The sequence below is a fragment of the Oreochromis aureus genome, linkage group 7 (assembly GCF_013358895.1).
Source record: "Oreochromis aureus strain Israel breed Guangdong linkage group 7, ZZ_aureus, whole genome shotgun sequence".
Taxonomy (NCBI): Eukaryota; Metazoa; Chordata; class Actinopteri; order Cichliformes; family Cichlidae; genus Oreochromis; species Oreochromis aureus.
The window spans coordinates 13396662-13413467 of NC_052948.1; the positions used below are offsets into that span (position 1 = coordinate 13396662).

General features: G+C 39.9%; 2 protein-coding genes across 4 annotated transcripts in view; one reads left to right on the plus strand and one right to left on the minus strand.

The window, feature by feature from the left end:
- The first annotated feature begins 2936 nt into the window (after nucleotides 1-2936).
- On the plus strand, nucleotides 2937-8605 carry islr2 (immunoglobulin superfamily containing leucine-rich repeat 2). Of its 2 annotated transcripts, none has more exons than XM_039614204.1 (2): nucleotides 2937-2983; nucleotides 5258-8605. In XM_039614204.1, exon 2 carries the CDS (start codon nucleotides 5267-5269, stop codon nucleotides 7400-7402), a length of 2136 nt encoding a protein of 711 aa, XP_039470138.1. In that variant the 5' UTR covers nucleotides 2937-2983; nucleotides 5258-5266; the 3' UTR covers nucleotides 7403-8605. The 2 variants fall into 2 exon arrangements, with proteins under 2 accessions (XP_039470138.1, XP_031603147.1); XM_031747287.2 differs by lacking the exon at nucleotides 2937-2983 and adding an exon at nucleotides 4397-4672.
- A 769-nt stretch (nucleotides 8606-9374) lies between these two features.
- Nucleotides 9375-16806, minus strand: part of stra6 (signaling receptor and transporter of retinol STRA6) — a 63323-nt gene continuing 55891 nt past the window's right edge. For both annotated transcript variants that reach the window (XM_039615207.1, XM_031747296.2), the window contains exons 7-18: nucleotides 16564-16689; nucleotides 15827-15897; nucleotides 15241-15320; nucleotides 14941-15002; nucleotides 14507-14669; nucleotides 14261-14336; nucleotides 13742-13875; nucleotides 12880-12997; nucleotides 12486-12587; nucleotides 12229-12392; nucleotides 11498-11635; nucleotides 9375-10394 (exon numbers count right to left, since the gene is read on the minus strand). In XM_039615207.1, coding sequence (XP_039471141.1) covers nucleotides 10156-10394; nucleotides 11498-11635; nucleotides 12229-12392; nucleotides 12486-12587; nucleotides 12880-12997; nucleotides 13742-13875; nucleotides 14261-14336; nucleotides 14507-14669; nucleotides 14941-15002; nucleotides 15241-15320; nucleotides 15827-15897; nucleotides 16564-16689 — 1473 coding nt within the window. In that variant the 3' untranslated portion in view covers nucleotides 9375-10155. The remainder of the gene's footprint in view (nucleotides 10395-11497; nucleotides 11636-12228; nucleotides 12393-12485; nucleotides 12588-12879; nucleotides 12998-13741; nucleotides 13876-14260; nucleotides 14337-14506; nucleotides 14670-14940; nucleotides 15003-15240; nucleotides 15321-15826; nucleotides 15898-16563; nucleotides 16690-16806) is intronic.

Here is a 16806-nt window from a genome sequence, read left to right on the forward strand (position 1 = left end):
GACTCAAGGAAGGAAATTATTGGAAAACAAACACAAATTCCAATTAAGGAAATTCTTAGAACTGAAAGCAAATGTTAGAAATGTAGCTTTTCACATGTGCGTCATATTGTTTAAAGTTTCTAAGCTCGCACGATAGTTTGCTTGACACGAATTTACAACGCCTGTCTGTAACTGCAATCCGTTGCCAGCAGAGGTCGCTGTTATCCAACAGACCCGACATCTGTTCTCGCTTCAACGCCTACCCTGAACCGAACACAAATCCATGGCTAACCTGACCCTACAAGCGAAGGCTTTCTTAAAATAATACTCGCATGCCCATTTCACCCTGAAAATTATTCTCTCAGTTTATGAGTGTAGTGTATGGGAACTCCAAGGTCCCCGGGGAGTCGACATTACTCAGAATAGCTTGAATTCCTTGGGTAACAAATGAAATGCGACATGCATCTGGTGTGATAGGCCTTGGAGGGTGATTCAGCGCAATCCTCCAAAGTATGCATGTGCAGTAAAAGTATCAGAAAGGTATGCTTTGTGATTTTGTCACTTCTGAGTTGTTTGCACTTGCTGTAGTAGGTGCTGGTGTGTTACATGAAAACTAAAACGTTCTCTTCTGGTCTGTGAGTCACGACAGATGGTTCCTTGATAACTTGGATGTGGCGGTTTCCCTTTGAAGTAGAAAACAAAACAACCTAAAAAAAGAGCAGGAAAAATAAATAACAAAGCACCAGATGAGCCATTGCTTGATTTTATTTGTACAGTACTTCCTCAGGAATCCTAAACCTGTAGCTGCTTTAGCTGTGGGGTACTTGAATTTTTTGGTAATTACTCGACATGTGTGTTTATGTATAAGAGAAGGCATGCTGTGCGTGATTCTGGTTGTTCTTTGTTTTACTTTTGAAATTCCACTCAAGTGCAGATTATTATCCATTTCTCTTTTAAGTGTTTGTACTTTAATTGAATTTAATTTAAAATAAGTTACCTTTTAATTTAATTGTTTTTAATTTTTTGTTCTCCAGGGTTTGTTTGTATTTTTGTTTTTTAAAAGATATTGTCCTAGTGATTTTAAACCCTAGTCCTTCTATCATCTTCAGGGCATTGGTGGTAGCCAGTGTGCTCACTGGGGGTAGTAAGGTTTATGGTGGCAGCTGTCAACATCTGTGTGTCCTCTTGTTTCCTAACTTAATCCCTAGTAGGACAAGTAGATGGGTTTATTTATTTATTTATTTACATATTCTGTATAATTTAAAAAGTTGTTTGTAGCTGTGTTTGTACTGGACATTTTGCACTGCTGTGTTTAATTAAATCTTAAAATAAATCACTTAAAATGATCACTCCTCTCCAGGGCCACATTAGGATTTATGACACTGAGTTAAATCACATTGTTTTCAAAAGCTTTTTGTTTGAGAAGTCTCAACACAGCGTTGTGAAGTTTCTAAATAAACATACTCTGGAAGACGTTTGAAAATGATCTGAAAGCCTGTGCAAATTTACAGTGTGCATGGTTTTGGGAATACCTTTGGGATGTACTCCAGTAGGTGTGAAGCAAAATGTGGTGTGAAGACAGGAAGCAGAAGCAGGTTCAGAGCAAAGAGCTGGTGAGATTTTAATAGTTAAAGTAAATGTTTAAAGCAGACATCTGGAAAATAAAAAGAAGATAGAAATCTAGAAGGTTTACCGCAGGGACTTGAATCACGAATACAACAGGAAATTGTACAGCAGCCGAGCAGACAGCCAAGAAGGAGGAAAAGGAAGAGAGAGTACGTTAGTTTTGCATCAGAATCTATTTTTACTTTCTGACACAAAACAAAACCTAAAATTTAAAAAAAACAAAAAGTAAATTGATACCCAAAAGAGAAGTTATATTGAGACTTGACAATTAAACAAATCGTGACAGGGTCGAGGGAAGAACATAAATCTCCAGGTGATTACCTGGATAGGAAAATGAACACTGCCCAGAACTGTTTTAAAAAAGAGGTTTTGGGAAATTTAAACTGAACTCTTTGTGGTGATTAGTACTTCTGCCTCATAGCGGTACAGGCTGGGCTTTTCCTGTGAAGTTTGTGTGGGTTGTCTTTTACCTGTTGTTGCTTCCTTTCACAGTCCAAAGACATGCATAGTTGGACTAATTGATGATTCTAAATTGGCCGTAGATGTGTTGAGGGGGCACCCTGCCTCCTTAGATAAGCTCCAGTTTGCAAATATTTGGACAGTGACACAGTTTCTGTAATTTTGGTTTTGTCCACCATGGCAGTGAAATGTAAATCAAACCACCAACATGTGATTGAAGTGCAGACGTTCAGTTTGAATTTGTGGGTTTAACAAAAGTAGCCTATTACATGAACTGTTTAGGAATCCTAACAATTTGTGTACACAGACCTCCTTACCATTGTTTTTTCATATTCATATTCTTCTTATTGTTAAATACATTTTTAGTATGTCTTTGCAATCTGTGTGTTAGACCAGAGATGTCAAAATCATTTTACATGACAGGCCACATACAGACAAGTGAAACTCCCCTTTCTGTCAGTGTAAAGAAGTTAGATGTTTAACAGTTTTTCTATATGATGAAGAAAAGGCCTCTGTGATAAAGAAAGAAATCTGTCAGGAAGACTCTTCCAACTTAAATTGTAAGAAGTTGCATAAAGTTGCATAAAAAGTTCTGGTAGCTCATTCACCAGAACTGTCCTTGTAAACAAAGGAAACAAAACAAAAAACACAAAACAAAGCAAAAAAAGAGAAAAAACTGAAGGTTTTTTTTTTTTTTTTTTTTTTTTTTTTTTTTTTTTTTTTAGAAAATAAAACAGGTTTTATTAGAGACACAGCTAAGAGTTTGGCCAACATAATAATTTGTGAAAGTTGAATTTTTCCGGTATATAGCAAAAATTAGGGGAAGAACAGAAAACTTGTCTCTAAGCACACACACAGCTGTAAGGTAAGAGTTGTGCAGGAAGTGCGATTTTATCGTAGTGGAAGCGAGACAGCGAAGGTAAGACAAATTCATGACAATGAATTGTGAATCTTAAGTGAATTTTAGTCGGAAAGTGGCGAAACCTGTCGTTTAAGCTGTTTTGTGGCTGTTGAAATGGTTTAGGCTTTAAGCTGACACTCTGACGTTTCTAAACTAGATGTTCTCCTCTTCGCCTCGGGTACCGGGATCGTTAGGGTTCAACAGGGTAATTGTTTATTGCTTAATTACTTTCTGTAGCATGAATGGCCAAAAGTGAGGCTTTTATAATTATGAAAAGCTGTAAAACTTATGAAAATACAGTTAATAGCCAAAATATTTTTGCTATTATGCCATGTGGGCTTATTTGTGGTGATCAAACAAGATAAGAATTATAAATGGTTTCAAGCGCACATTCAGGCCTGTGAGATTCATTAGACACTCAGACACTGAGCCATGGCTCTGTGCTACACGCACACGTTTCTGCATCTCTGTTATTCAAAGGCACTTTGTATATAGTTTATTTTATGTAACATTCACTACTAAACTGTAACTTTAAGGACAAGGAAGCGATTTCTTTTATTCAGTGTTTTCATAAAAGCTTTATTTTTAACAAACATGAGGTTTAAGGCCTGGATTATTTTTGAAAAGTTTTGTCCTCCACAATAAAAAGAATTGGCTGAAAATAAAAACGGACATCACTTTATTTACGTCTGACACCTCTGCAGTACACCAGAAGATGGCAGCATCTGAGCAGGAAACCCGTCTCCTTAAACGCAACCACCAATTCGCAAGACTCAAACGCTTATATTGATTATATAATGTAATGTTTATTTACACAGCGATAGGCTGGAAGTCACTGGTGCACACAAGCCTTTTAAATAAGACTAGCTTCTAAACAAAAAAAAATGTGCACGAATTTGGCTTTTTAGTTTACGAAAATCAAAAGTAATAAATTTCAGATTTACCCGAAATTTGTTGCGTTAAATCAAATTATTTTTATTTTTATTAAAAACAGTTAAAGCAGGTTTCACGATGCGGTGCAGTTGCAGTCTAACAGCATCAAATGATCCGGGTATCCTGTGGCTCTATGCAGAGCCTGTCCTTACACTGGACTCCTCAGAATTCACCTTCTCTCCAGGCTTATTTGTTATTGTTATTAAAGATAATATTAGATAATATAAGTGCCTCTGCAGTCTCTCCTAATCACAAGCACACTTTAAATGTTTCACTCCGTGTGCAAACTGTTACTTTTGTGTTTACCTGTGTCCTTTAGTTAAAGACAAAGGGTTGAAGGTGAAGTGAATGAGGTCAAAGATGGGCTTAGGTCGGTGTAATAAATTAAACATCGGATCCTAAATTATGGATTTTCTTGGTGGGCGGAGGACCCCTCCAAGAGGAGCTTCTGTATCTTTAATAGACACGGAGAGGGGCTGGGAGAGGCTGCGCGTTCACGTTCATTTTCTCGCGCCGCAGCGGCGGGGACGCGCAGAGGCTCCCACACTCGCCGGAGAGGAAGAAAAAAGCGCCGTCGGACCGCAAAAGCGACTCACCGGGAGAAAAATGATCCCTCCACCGTCCTTCATCTGCGCTCAGGTCTGCACAAAGCATGTGAAAGGATCCGAAACCTCCGAGGACTCGACTTTTCTCAAACATTAAACTTGTTTCAAGTGGACTGTAAACTCCGAGGGTGATTTATAAGACACGGGAATTGAAGTTAACATTGGACAGGTAAGATGACGGAAAAATAAGCTAATGCGGGAGTTACTGCATGAAATTAGAGAGAGGCGGAGCAGCATCCGGATCAAAACTTTAAAACAAATAGAAAAATGTCTAGAAATCAACCCGCGGATTAATTCTGACTGTGTCTGTGTCACAAAGGCGTTTGTGCACGAATGCAAAAGCTTTAATAATTCGATTGATCGGGAAAATTCTGATTTCAGCATTAAGTGCTTTTGGGAACGAAACCTTCTCGAATAACTAAAAGAAAAACCATTAACGAGAGCTCGTTTCATCACCACGGACAGCGCCAGTTTACCCGGACCTGCCTGTGTAGACGCGCTCAGAGGAGGGCAGAGAATCTGAAATCAAATATGACACACAACTTATGTGCGTATGTGCGCTTGTTCGTCAAACATTGTCGTTCTGTGTAGCGAAGAAAGCAACAGGAAACTGTTTTTAAGGCATTCAGAGAAGCACATTTCAATCTATATGAGATAAAAAGCATCCGCAGTACATTTCCGTCGGTGTGATTGCTCTAATGGATGTCTTATAAATGTCTGATCGTAGCTAATGTCTGCTAATTGATGCTTGCAGGTGCAGAAAATGGCAAGAAGGTTCTTACAGCTCCTTGCCTTGTGGACTGTTGTGACTGGCATTGTGCAGACCTGTCCAGAGCAATGCAGCTGCCAGGATAAATTTTCCCATCAAATTGCTGACTGTGCTTACAAAGACCTGCTGGAGGTCCCTGTTGGTCTCCCTTCCAATGTTACCACCGTGAGCCTTTCTGCCAATAAAATCCAAATCCTGAAAAGCAAAAGCTTTGTTAATATCACTCAGGCCACCTCTCTGTGGCTCGCCCACAATGACATAGTCACCATAGAGAGAGGCACCTTGGCCCCCTTGGTTCATCTTCGCAACTTTGACATCAGCCACAACAAAATTGTGAACTTTCCATGGGAAGATCTGCGCGGTCTCACGGCCCTGCAGCTTCTCAAAATGAACAACAATGAAATGGTGAACCTCCCAAAGGATGCCTTTTCCACGCTTAAAGACCTGAGGTCGCTTCGAATTAACAACAACAGGTTTACCACCATTGTCGAGGGGACTTTCAGTGCCCTCACCACTATGTCTCACCTGCAGATCTTTAGCAATCCCTTCGTTTGCTCCTGCCGTCTGCAGTGGCTGAGGGACTGGATCACAACAACTAAAATTTCTGTCCCCGAGCCAAATTCAATTGTGTGCGAGGCCCCTGAACATCTGAAGGGTACGATGGTTTCAAGCATTCCCAAACTGGACTGTGAGCCCCCTGCTGTCACTATAACATATCAGCCAAACATAGAAAACACAGATCTGTATGAAGGTATTATGGTGATCTTAAATTGTGAGACAAAAGGGAGCCCTAAGCCACAGATCACCTGGGAGGTGACTGCAGGAAATCAAAATGATCTTTTCCCCTTGCCCTCCACTGGAGAAATAAATGATGTGCCAATTAATGATAAAACAACCAGCAATCGATTTCTTGTTTTTAGAAATGGAACTCTCATCATCCCCAGTGTGAGTAAAAAGGAAGATGGGAATTACAGCTGCTTTGCGGTGAACGAGTTGGGTAAAGCAGAGAGCAGCGTTAAAGTGGCTCTGGCAGGCACCCAAAAGGAAGCCAGCAACGCAGTCATCGATTCAACAGTGGACAAGAGCCGTCCGTCTGGTAAAAAGCCTGCAGACCCCAAGGCCTCCAAAAATAATGTGGTCAACTGGACGAAGCTTGATGAGAAGACAAAGGAAAGTCCCGAAACGTCAAAAGACAAACACGATGCAACAGAGCAGACCGGTGTTGTTCCTAAGACACACACCTTCACAGGCAAGTGCGGTGTTAGAGAAAGCAGTGAATACATCTCCAACCATGCCTTCAACATGAGCCTGGAAGACCTGAAGCAGTACACCTTTGACTTTGGTGTTATTGCATTAGAAGTGTCAGAGACGGAGGCCAAAGTGCAGCTGAATCCACTGCAGCTTGCCAAAAGCAAATCTAATCTTCATCTAAGTCAAACTGAAAACCAGGAAACAGTGAATAAGGAACCTATGGGTCTGTACCAGTCCTCATCTAGCAAGACCACTCTGGACATGCTCTACCTCTGTGTAAATACAGGAAACGGACACTCCATGGTTCAGTGGTCCAATATAGAGGAGGGAATTAATTCCTACCGCTTCCATAATTTACAGCCTGGCACCAATTACACACTTTGTCTCACCTATGGGGGGAAGGACTGCCAAGTCCAAGTAGTCTTCACAACTAGAAAGAAGATCCCCTCCCTGCTCATAATTGTGGTTGTCAGCATTTTCCTATTGGGTCTGGCCACTGTCCCCTTGCTGGGAGCCACCTGCTGTCATTTGCTATACAAATATCAAGGAAAAACCTACAAGCTGATCATGAAAGCTCAGAATCCAGATCAGATGGAGAAGCAAATGACAAAAGATTTTGATCACAGGGCATCTTTCGTGGAGTCAGAGAAAACCAGCGAGTTAGGCGAGGGGGAGGGAGAGGTTGACGGAGAGGAACGAGAAGGAGAGGAAGAGGCTGAGGGGAGCGTGGTGACCGAGTCCATCCCCGGATCATCATCCAAGACCAACCAGGAGGAATTTGAAGTTGGCTCGGAGTACAGTGACAGGTTACCGCTGGGAGCAGAGGCCGTCAACATCTCCGAGGAAATCAACGGCAACTACAAGCAGCCAAGCCGCTGAGCTTCGCTGACGTCTGCGAGTATATTGTAAAATATTTTGCTTTCAAGTAGCCTATATTCAAGCAGGTAACACACACATCATTACTTCACGTGAAAAAACGATGCCGTGTGATTTTTTTCTTTTTAAAAAAAGGGATCGTTAACTTTTTTTTACCTCAATACTCCTTCAATCACCGCGATTGTGAATGAATTATTGTGACATTTGTAGTTTCCGTAAGGTTAAAACGAGTAACTCACGTTTACAAACCGAGCACAGATTTATATCTTTTATCAGACCTCAAAACCGACGGGAAAGCACCAACGTTTACCCCATCTGTGGGACGTACGCGAACGGGCATATGGGAGCAAATTTCGCGAAGGCGAGACTTGGAGAGATATGCGTAATTCGAGGCAGCAAAAAAAAGGAGAAAAAAAGTGCACAAAATTTTACCCACCGTTTCGCTGGGTTTTAAACAAGCAAAAACAACAAAAACCACGATTTTCTATGAAGCCATTGTAAATAAACTGACATCAGGGACAAGATTCTCTCACTGAGCCACGTGTGTCTGTGCAAGGCTGTTAAAATCTCTTAACGGCCATTTAACATCTTCTCAGGTGTCGGCACTCTGGCTCCACTCGACTTGTCCACGAAACTAGAGAAAGATTGGGATTAATGTGTTTGATGAATTGATATTTGCGCTTGGCGCTGTTGCACCTGACAGCGCGCCCTGCCCGCTGTCCTGTGCGTCCAAAAACGGGAAACTGAGCTTTCAGAGGTGACGATGTGCTTGACGGGAAATTCCAGGTTATTTACCAACGACATGTTGTTCCACGTGTAACGTAAGGCTTTAAAAATGTGCGACTTTAACCTCTTAATCGACGGGTGCTTGCTGTACTCTCGCTTTTTACGGTGAACGTGTCCATGGCATGTCACTCCTTGTGCGGTTTTCTAATAGTTTAGTCTATATAGGACTTTTAGATGTGACTGTCTACTTGTGATGTAAAGCTACGTGAATTTTCTTTCTTTTTTTAAAAATCAATTTTCCAATGAAGTCCTAACAAATGGGCGCAGTGAGCGTCTGTCGGCTTCACTGTCTTGTAATTTGATATGTAAAGTGAGTTTTTTTGTGAACTATGTTGTAAAACAAAACAAAAAAACGTGACCTTTTAAGATTTTTTGATATAATTTTATGTAAGTGGAATTAATAAAACATATGAAACTATACAGATTGGTGGATTTTTCTGGATTTAACTATCATTCCGATTTTAAAACAACAACAAAAACAAACAAACAAACAAAAAAAAACCCATATCATTTCGAATAATTATGTTCCAAATAATTATTTCGATTACGAAAAATAATCATTTTTTCTTTAAATATAGAAGATATTCTCCTTCCTTCTTTGGAAAGTGTTTATTATGGCATGGCTTTTTTTCTTTTCTAGGGGATTAAAAACAGAGAAGCCTCAACACTGCTGCGTTTTGGAGCTCCGATCAGTCACAAAGCCTCCCTTTGTCTATATTTTTCGCTTATGGTTCAGTTCAGGTCTCTTCTTTCGGCAGAAAATTATCACACTGCACAACTGGATCTAAATTGTCTTATATAAAAATGTGAAATGATAATAGGAGAATGTTTATCAAAACACTTAAGCAGTTACCAGAGTCTTAGAATTACGTTTCAACAAATTTACTTGCAGCAAGGACTCCTACAGAGTACAGCAATGTACAGAGTAGGACTAAAGCCTACAGTGTCTAGGCTTCATTTATAGTATACAGGGTTCATCCTGAGTTTTACGAGCACTTACATCTATGGAAATTCCCATGAAGACATGCTGAGACCGGTGGTCTTATTTCTGCTACCGCAGCCCCTTTCCTGTTGCAAGTGCATTCTTGCATATATTAGTTGAACAATAGCTTAACAAAATTTCCCATCAGAGTGATTTTAAAAAAACAAAAACAGGATAAAACTGTATTTTTCATTTTATTTTCACAGTTATCAGAAAAAAAAAACAATCGGATGTGTATATTTTCATTTAAAAGTCGGCAGGCATAAATGCGCAGACAAATGGTGAAATATCACGGAACATTAGAAACAAGAAGATGTTTATTTGACAAGAACTGGAAATACTGGAAACAGTAAGATGTTTTGACTTAAAAGTCTACAAATTAAAACAGAATAAATATACAGTCTATTCCACAGGTTAATGTCAGATACACAATGTGTGTAGCCTAAAGATGGGGGAAAAGAGAATTTATTGGCCACAGTATGACAATGGTTTGTTATTTATATTCAGATCAGATGTTCTGTCTTTCTGCCCTTCTCTGTCACTCTATATATGAACTCCCATTCAAAGGGATGATTCATTGGCTTGTGCATCCATGTTTTTAGTTGGATAACCATCATTTTACATTATCTGCACTGTTGAATGTTGAAAATAATACATGATTAAAGGCTATTAGTGCAAATGAGTTCTATCCCAAAATAAGCACATACATGTTTAGAAAATTATTTTTATAAGTGTGTTTACTAGGTGATCAGTGCCACACAAGCATTCCCATCAGACTGGAGACTGAGGTCCTCACAGACAGGAGAGCATGAAAAGCACAGGAGGGACTCCGAATCTCCAGGCGTTTAGGAAAGACTTGGTGAATATCTTTACACTAGGCACTGAGCTATAATGCATGTATTTCACCAAATGCAGACAAATAGTACAAACGCAGACCCAAACCAGAAGAGACTCTGCAGCCAGTACATAATCAGTATCGCATTCTTGATTAGTTGCTGGCAGCGGCTTCTGCCTCCTTGGTCGTAGCCTCCTTTTTGCTCTCCTCCCTGGTGCTGCGGTTCAGGCTTCCATTCAGAAAGCTGTCTGCGGTCTGACGCTGGAAGTGCTTCCTGGTGCCCACAAGGGAGGGGTTGTTGACCAGGGTGTAGAGGAGCTGCCAGTGGCTGCGGGCTCTCTTGGCAATGGACACTTTGTTCTGCTTCTTATCCTGCTGGACGAGCTGGATCCCTGAGGACGTTCAGACATCATGATTGCACCAAAAGGTATGACATCTGTAAGTCCTATGTAATGACATCTAAGGATAACCCTTTTTCTATTTTAAACTGAAATTGGAAAAGGGTGACTTGTGGGCCTCCCAAAAGACACCCTATATACAGCAGATAGAGTAATAATAGAAAGCAATCATATTTTAATCCTCTAAGCATGGTAGGAGCATACTGGGCTTTTCATTAACACGCTGAAAGCCAAAGCCCCTTGGGCTGGATGAATATGTAACAGGCAATTAGCGTAGCTCATCTGTGTTATCAGCTACTGGAGAAGTAATCACTGTAATACAATAGATTATTCCTGATAATACATTGTTTTCTAGATGCAAACAAGCAACATCTCCATGGCACATTTCTAATTGGACTCAGCTGTGTCTAAATTCCACAACAGCCGCTGAATCCTGGTGGATTTTCTTGTTAATTTGTCACTGTAATGCGTGTCCTGCTGTCATGACATGTGAGCGACCATCAGTCTCTTCCTTTGCGTGTCAGTGGCGTCGCTGCACATCTGCGGTCCACCATAAAGCACCCATTCACACTTTGGATTAACGCAAGTTGTTAATGTAAAAGATACAATATAGCATGTATATTACAGGATGCAGAGTCATAACGAAAGTTGATTCGTTTATGACTGATATGATTAGGACAGGCAGCCGGACTCTAAGCTATATCGCTCTGAGACTCAATTTGCTCTTAGCATATTAAATCAGAGCTGCAAAGCCTTCATTTTCACTGTACGTGCAGCAAAGTGAGATGGTCTGATTATGTGTTACAGTGACCTGCTATTAAATTCTAAACACCCCAGAGAAATTAAAGATGCTACAGCACTTTTAATACAGGTATTAAGCTGATTTTGAGCTTTAAGAATAACCTGGAGAGAATTTCTAAATGTCATGAAACAACTAAAACAATAAACTGATCCCATTAACAAGGACTACCTGTGTAGCAATGGTCACTCCTCTGTGCCATTAAAAAAAAACAAAAACAAAAGAAAACCACAATGTGCTTTTTTTGTCCACAAATGGAGAACAGTCTGTGGTGTGGATTGAGTTTTGCACTACAGACCTTCTTCGGCATCTCGTGACCTCTGTCCAGCTTTGGTGTCCTGGCCCACAGACTGCAGCAGCATCCCACAGAAGGCCTTCATCACAGGGTGAGACTGGCTCACCTCGATCTTCAGATAATGAGCATAGCAGCGGTAGGCTGCAGGCAGACATAGGGAGGGGTGAATCATTCTGACTGGGCAAAAGCAATAAACACACAGGACTGCACCCCATGTTGGCTTTGAGGCAATCACACATAATGACCATACAATCACACTTTTTTTCTCTCTTTTTTTTAAACCACCTGCTTTTTCTGACAGCAAATCTGCAGCTATTTCCATGCAATTAGAGTCCCTGCCCTGCACAGAATACAGATATCATATGAGCTGCAGTGAGCTGGCGGGAGGGTAAAGTGGGCAGGATGCAAATTTCTAACCTCTAAGTGGGATCAGAAGAAGAGCTTTTTCTCATGGAAAATTGCTTCCACAATGCTTCCACAAACATAAAAGCGCGCTGCTATTACCTATTAATATGTTAACATCCTGTTTCTGAGTCTAAAGAGAAAAAAATGGGAGCTATTAAATATTTATTAACTGTCTTTAAGCAATGGATGCAAAAAAGTGGCATTAATTGATGAAGAAAGTGTTTTTTTAGCCAAGGTACAATCCTTCTAATAATGACAGCGTGTTCACTATTACAGAAATGGACACTATAATAATTGTAGCCTGCATACATGTCAGTTATCTCGCTCACCTGGGTCAAAAGCCTCCACATTGCGGTTAAGAAGACTGATATCCATACGTCCCATGTGGACAATGTTGAACAGGGCTGTGATGATCATGCGCCAGATTCCCAGTATCACCCCGATCAAAACATTAACAGGAAACATCAGGTATGTCAGCAGGAACAGATTACCCCTGTGAGATAAATTAGAATGCATCAAATTAAAAATCAGGCAGTGAAATTATGTAAGTACAGGAAAATGTACGGTAGAAAATGCAGTAAATCACCTGTTGTCTAGGTCTCGTGTGCCTCCTGTCTTTTTGATGAAGCAAAACCTGGCGATGACGTGTTGAATCAACACAACCAGGAGAAGCATGAGCCAGAAAGGCCTGAAAAGGTGAAACCCACATAGAAGCAGCAGTGATTAAAGTGCAAAAAACACTTGTAGCTGGCAGGAAATTGTACAACATACACAGAGAATGTTGTTGATTGAAAAACGCTCCAGGTGTCAAATTTCAAACCTAGCAGCACCACTGCACAGATACTCTCAGGTCTGCATTTACTACAACTTGTGTTTATATATATATTTTTTTATTTCTTTCTTTATTTTTTTGCAAGGTCATAACCTTAAAATAAGCTAAAACTGAAAGCTGAGAAACACCGAGGAATTATATCACTCACCACATGCTCCACAGGACCTGAAAGAGAATCAGATTCTGTCTGTGGAGGACAGGTATGATAACAAGGAAGACTGCAATCAGAAGGCAGAGGAAGAACACTATGGTCTGGATGATCATGCCTGCAGGGGAGAGATCAGAGCTTTACAGTCTTAGCACTTAGACACTATCCAGCATCCAACAGATCTACAGTGGTCACCCCACTGTAGAAGGCTCGAATACTCTGATATGTCTCTGCCCGAGCTGGTCGATTTAAAGAATTGTTTTTAGGCAATATTTAAGGAGCATGAACAGAAAATAATACAAATATCTAACAGAATTTGGAAACTAGATATACAAGAATTGGTAGCGAGCACAGTTATGTCAAAAACAGGATGTAAAGATGTTGTTAAAAATTGCTGAGGTTTGTGTTTGGAGTGAGAAAGGATGAACAGGACTTGGAAAGCATAAATCATAGGGACAGCTAAGGTTGGAGAGTTCACAGAAAAGTGAAAGAGGTTTGGGGAGTTGATGTGGATGTGCGTGGTGGAAAGATACTGAGTATACCGAGGGAAGGATTGTGAAAATGAGCTGCAAAGGAAGAGGAAAAGAGAAAGGCCAAAGGAGCAGTTAATGTATGTGGTGAGAGAGGACATCCAGGGCACTTCTGTGATGAACAGAGGAAGAACAGATGATGAGTGATATACTGTGCTGACCCCTAATTAGAACAGTCAACAGAAAACTATGAGAGGGCATGATGTACTCTTCCCTGAATATGGATTTACATACAGAAAATTCATCAAAGTTTTGTCTCTAACTTGTTTTATTTAAAGTAGAAACAATATATAGAAAATCTAAATAATAACAATCTTTCAGAGTAACTGTACCAATGCAGATGTGAGCTGCTGTAAAGCTGGTGTATCCCATCCAGCAGACGAGTGCAGGCCGGGAAGCTCTGATATTTCTCTGGCAGTTGTAAACATTATAGCTATCGCCTCTGTACAGCCCTTTCAGATTTGACCTACGGAAGGTAAAACACAATTAAGACAATGTGACACTATGGAATACATAAACTAGTTCAGTACTAACTGTGCAAATCAAATAGTAAATTGTAGAAGTAATTTAGCAAGGGATAAACTGAAAACCCAATTCAATACTTGACTCGGAAATCCATTTCTTTTAATGCGATGCCATTTCTGGTAATGGCGCAGTATTTCATTTTTCATCTTAATAGCCATTTTCAATTGGAGCAGCAGTTAACGCAGAGTAAATGCTTCCCTGTGTGCATGATTAGTACTCTATTATGTTATAATAACCATGGCATTATAATGAAGTAGCCAGAGTGCAAAGGAAATTCAATGCAAAACAACAGAAAAAGGGAAAAAGCGCTATCACACCCAACCTACCGATGCAGAACCATAGATCGCATGAGCATAGCCAGGTTGACCAAACCAGACAGGGTCATTGCTGAAATATAACACACTGCAGAAACATTGGCACATGACATTCAGGTTATTTAATGTGGAACGATGTTAATCTTGAACAGTAAAATAGTACAAAATAAATGCATCAAACATAAAGGGTATAGTGTGATGCACATGTGCATCTCTCATATTTCTAAATGGCTTCTCTTGTTGTCTTGTGTCACTTACCCTCTACACACCACATGTAATAAACCACTATCCGAACCACTTCATGTTTGTCTGGAGACAGCATGATTCTGAAACCAGCTAAAAGGTTTGCAACATCTTCATTGACTCCCAAACGAGCAGTCTGGAGAGACGGCACGACTGCTGAGATCAGCAGAAGACCCATCTAAGAGGGAAAAAAGGACATTCATTAATAGTCAGTGAAGCTACTCTTGAATGCTAATGCAATAACTTTTACGGATGTGGGAATAAAATGAAACACATCATGATAATATTTGGAGCTTGGCTGAAGTTCTTGATTTAGGATAAGAACGTTTAAGAGATTCTGTCCTTTCTTTCGACACCAAGCCATGCGATTATGACTCTCCTTGTGTGTTTTGTTAACATTTATGAAATATACAGGGATTATTGCGTTTAATAGTAGCTGTGGTAGTTACCTGATACAGGGTTATGAAAGACACAACACCAGATATAGCCAGCTTCAGGGGAAAACGGAAAGCTGCATGAAAACAGTAAAGTGGTAGAAACATTAAGTTAACAGGATTATTTATTGTTTTTCCAAATCAGATCTAAGCATATTTATACTGCACACATTGTGTATTCATGCAGGTGCTTCACACGACCACCTTCTGTATAAATGACCAATTCAATAATTCTTCCAAGAAGAGTTTGACCAGTTTTAACACCTAATATGTGCATGATATGGTATTAAGCAGGTCCAAGACAAATATATTTACCATCCTCTGGTGTATAAATGTAAGATTTCACAGCATCGGTTATTCTTTGGGGGAGTTTGGGCTTGTCTGTGCTCGACGTGCTGAAGCGAAAGGTGAAAAAAATGAAAGTTACGTTAAAAATGTAAACAGCATTTTAAACCACAGTGAACTCATGGGGTAAGGCAAAATATATATAAATGAATGAACCAACTTTAAACACATTCTCTTTCAAATCTGTTTCTACTTAGGTTAAAACTTTGGGCTCTTTGTTGCAGCACCACTGCTGCCAGTGGCACTGGTACATTGTATAAAGTGGACGGAATAATAAAGGCCTTCATCACACCTCTACCTAAATTCTTCAGCTTCACTTCAAATCAATAGCTCGATGGTTAAAACTTGGACACAACGGTGCAAAAAAAACATGTTTGTTCTAAAATCCCTAAAATGGTCAGTTCTTGAAATCCACTGCTGTTATTTTGCTGAGCCTCTCTCTGCTATGCTGAAACACAAATTGTTTACTTCACGACATTCGAACTGAAGAAACACAGAGATGACTGTGTAACAGCACAGCAAATCAATGTTTTTGATAAGAGGCAACAACTCTCACCTGATTTTGGTAGACTTTTTCTTATTGAGCATTTTCTTGACATAGTCTCTATAGTAGCTGCTGCTCAGATCCTAAAAGAAGAGCAACCATATAAGTAACCAAATTTGGGGAGACATAAATTATTGAGTCAGGCTTTAATGTACCTAAACACCTTTGGACATCTGCGTCTTTAAATTCTATCTACATGTAAATGTATTTGCTAAAATATGAAAAAAAAAAAAAAAAAAAACCCTCCTTGCAATAAGGTTTATGGGGGACATTGGGGGTGTGACTCATACACCGGCGATCCCGACATCCAGCTTTGTCGCACCCATGCCAAGATTAGCATCAAATAAACACAGCATTGTGTCTCCTCATTGCAAAAACAAGGTAACCTTTTCATAAACCGATCAAGAACATAACGCAAACCAATTACGTCAAATCTACTTAAAATGATTAGGTCACAGATGTGCCGTGTCGGACTTCACATTTTCCCTCAGCCTGGACTTTATGAGCATAATAAGCCTGTAGATTACAAGGCAGCTTATACAGGTTCCTCATGTCCACAGATTCAAAGGAAATGTGAGTCCCAGTAAGAGTTTTTTTTTAAATGTCAGGTTCACACAAATGCAGACTATTAATACATACAATTGTTTTGAGTATGTTATGCAAGAAGCCCAAACAATTAGTGACATAAGAGCTGTTCAACAAAAATGAATCAATGAAGTCAGAAAAACTGCTCTCAGATCAATACTCACCTCTGTAGCATTGTTCTTTTCAGTGCCCTTTAAGCCCTTGAACAGAAGAAGGGGATACTGAAAGCTAAGGAATGCCAAGCAAGCAATCTGGGGCAGGCTGGAGAAAAGAGAGTAGTGTTTGTGTATCTGAAAAGAGGTATAAAAAAAAAAGAAAAAGATTTTAAATCACCTAAAGACTTGATTTGGGAGTTTGGGGATTAAGCGCTGGGAATACATTTTGCAAAAATAGCTTTTTATGTTTGT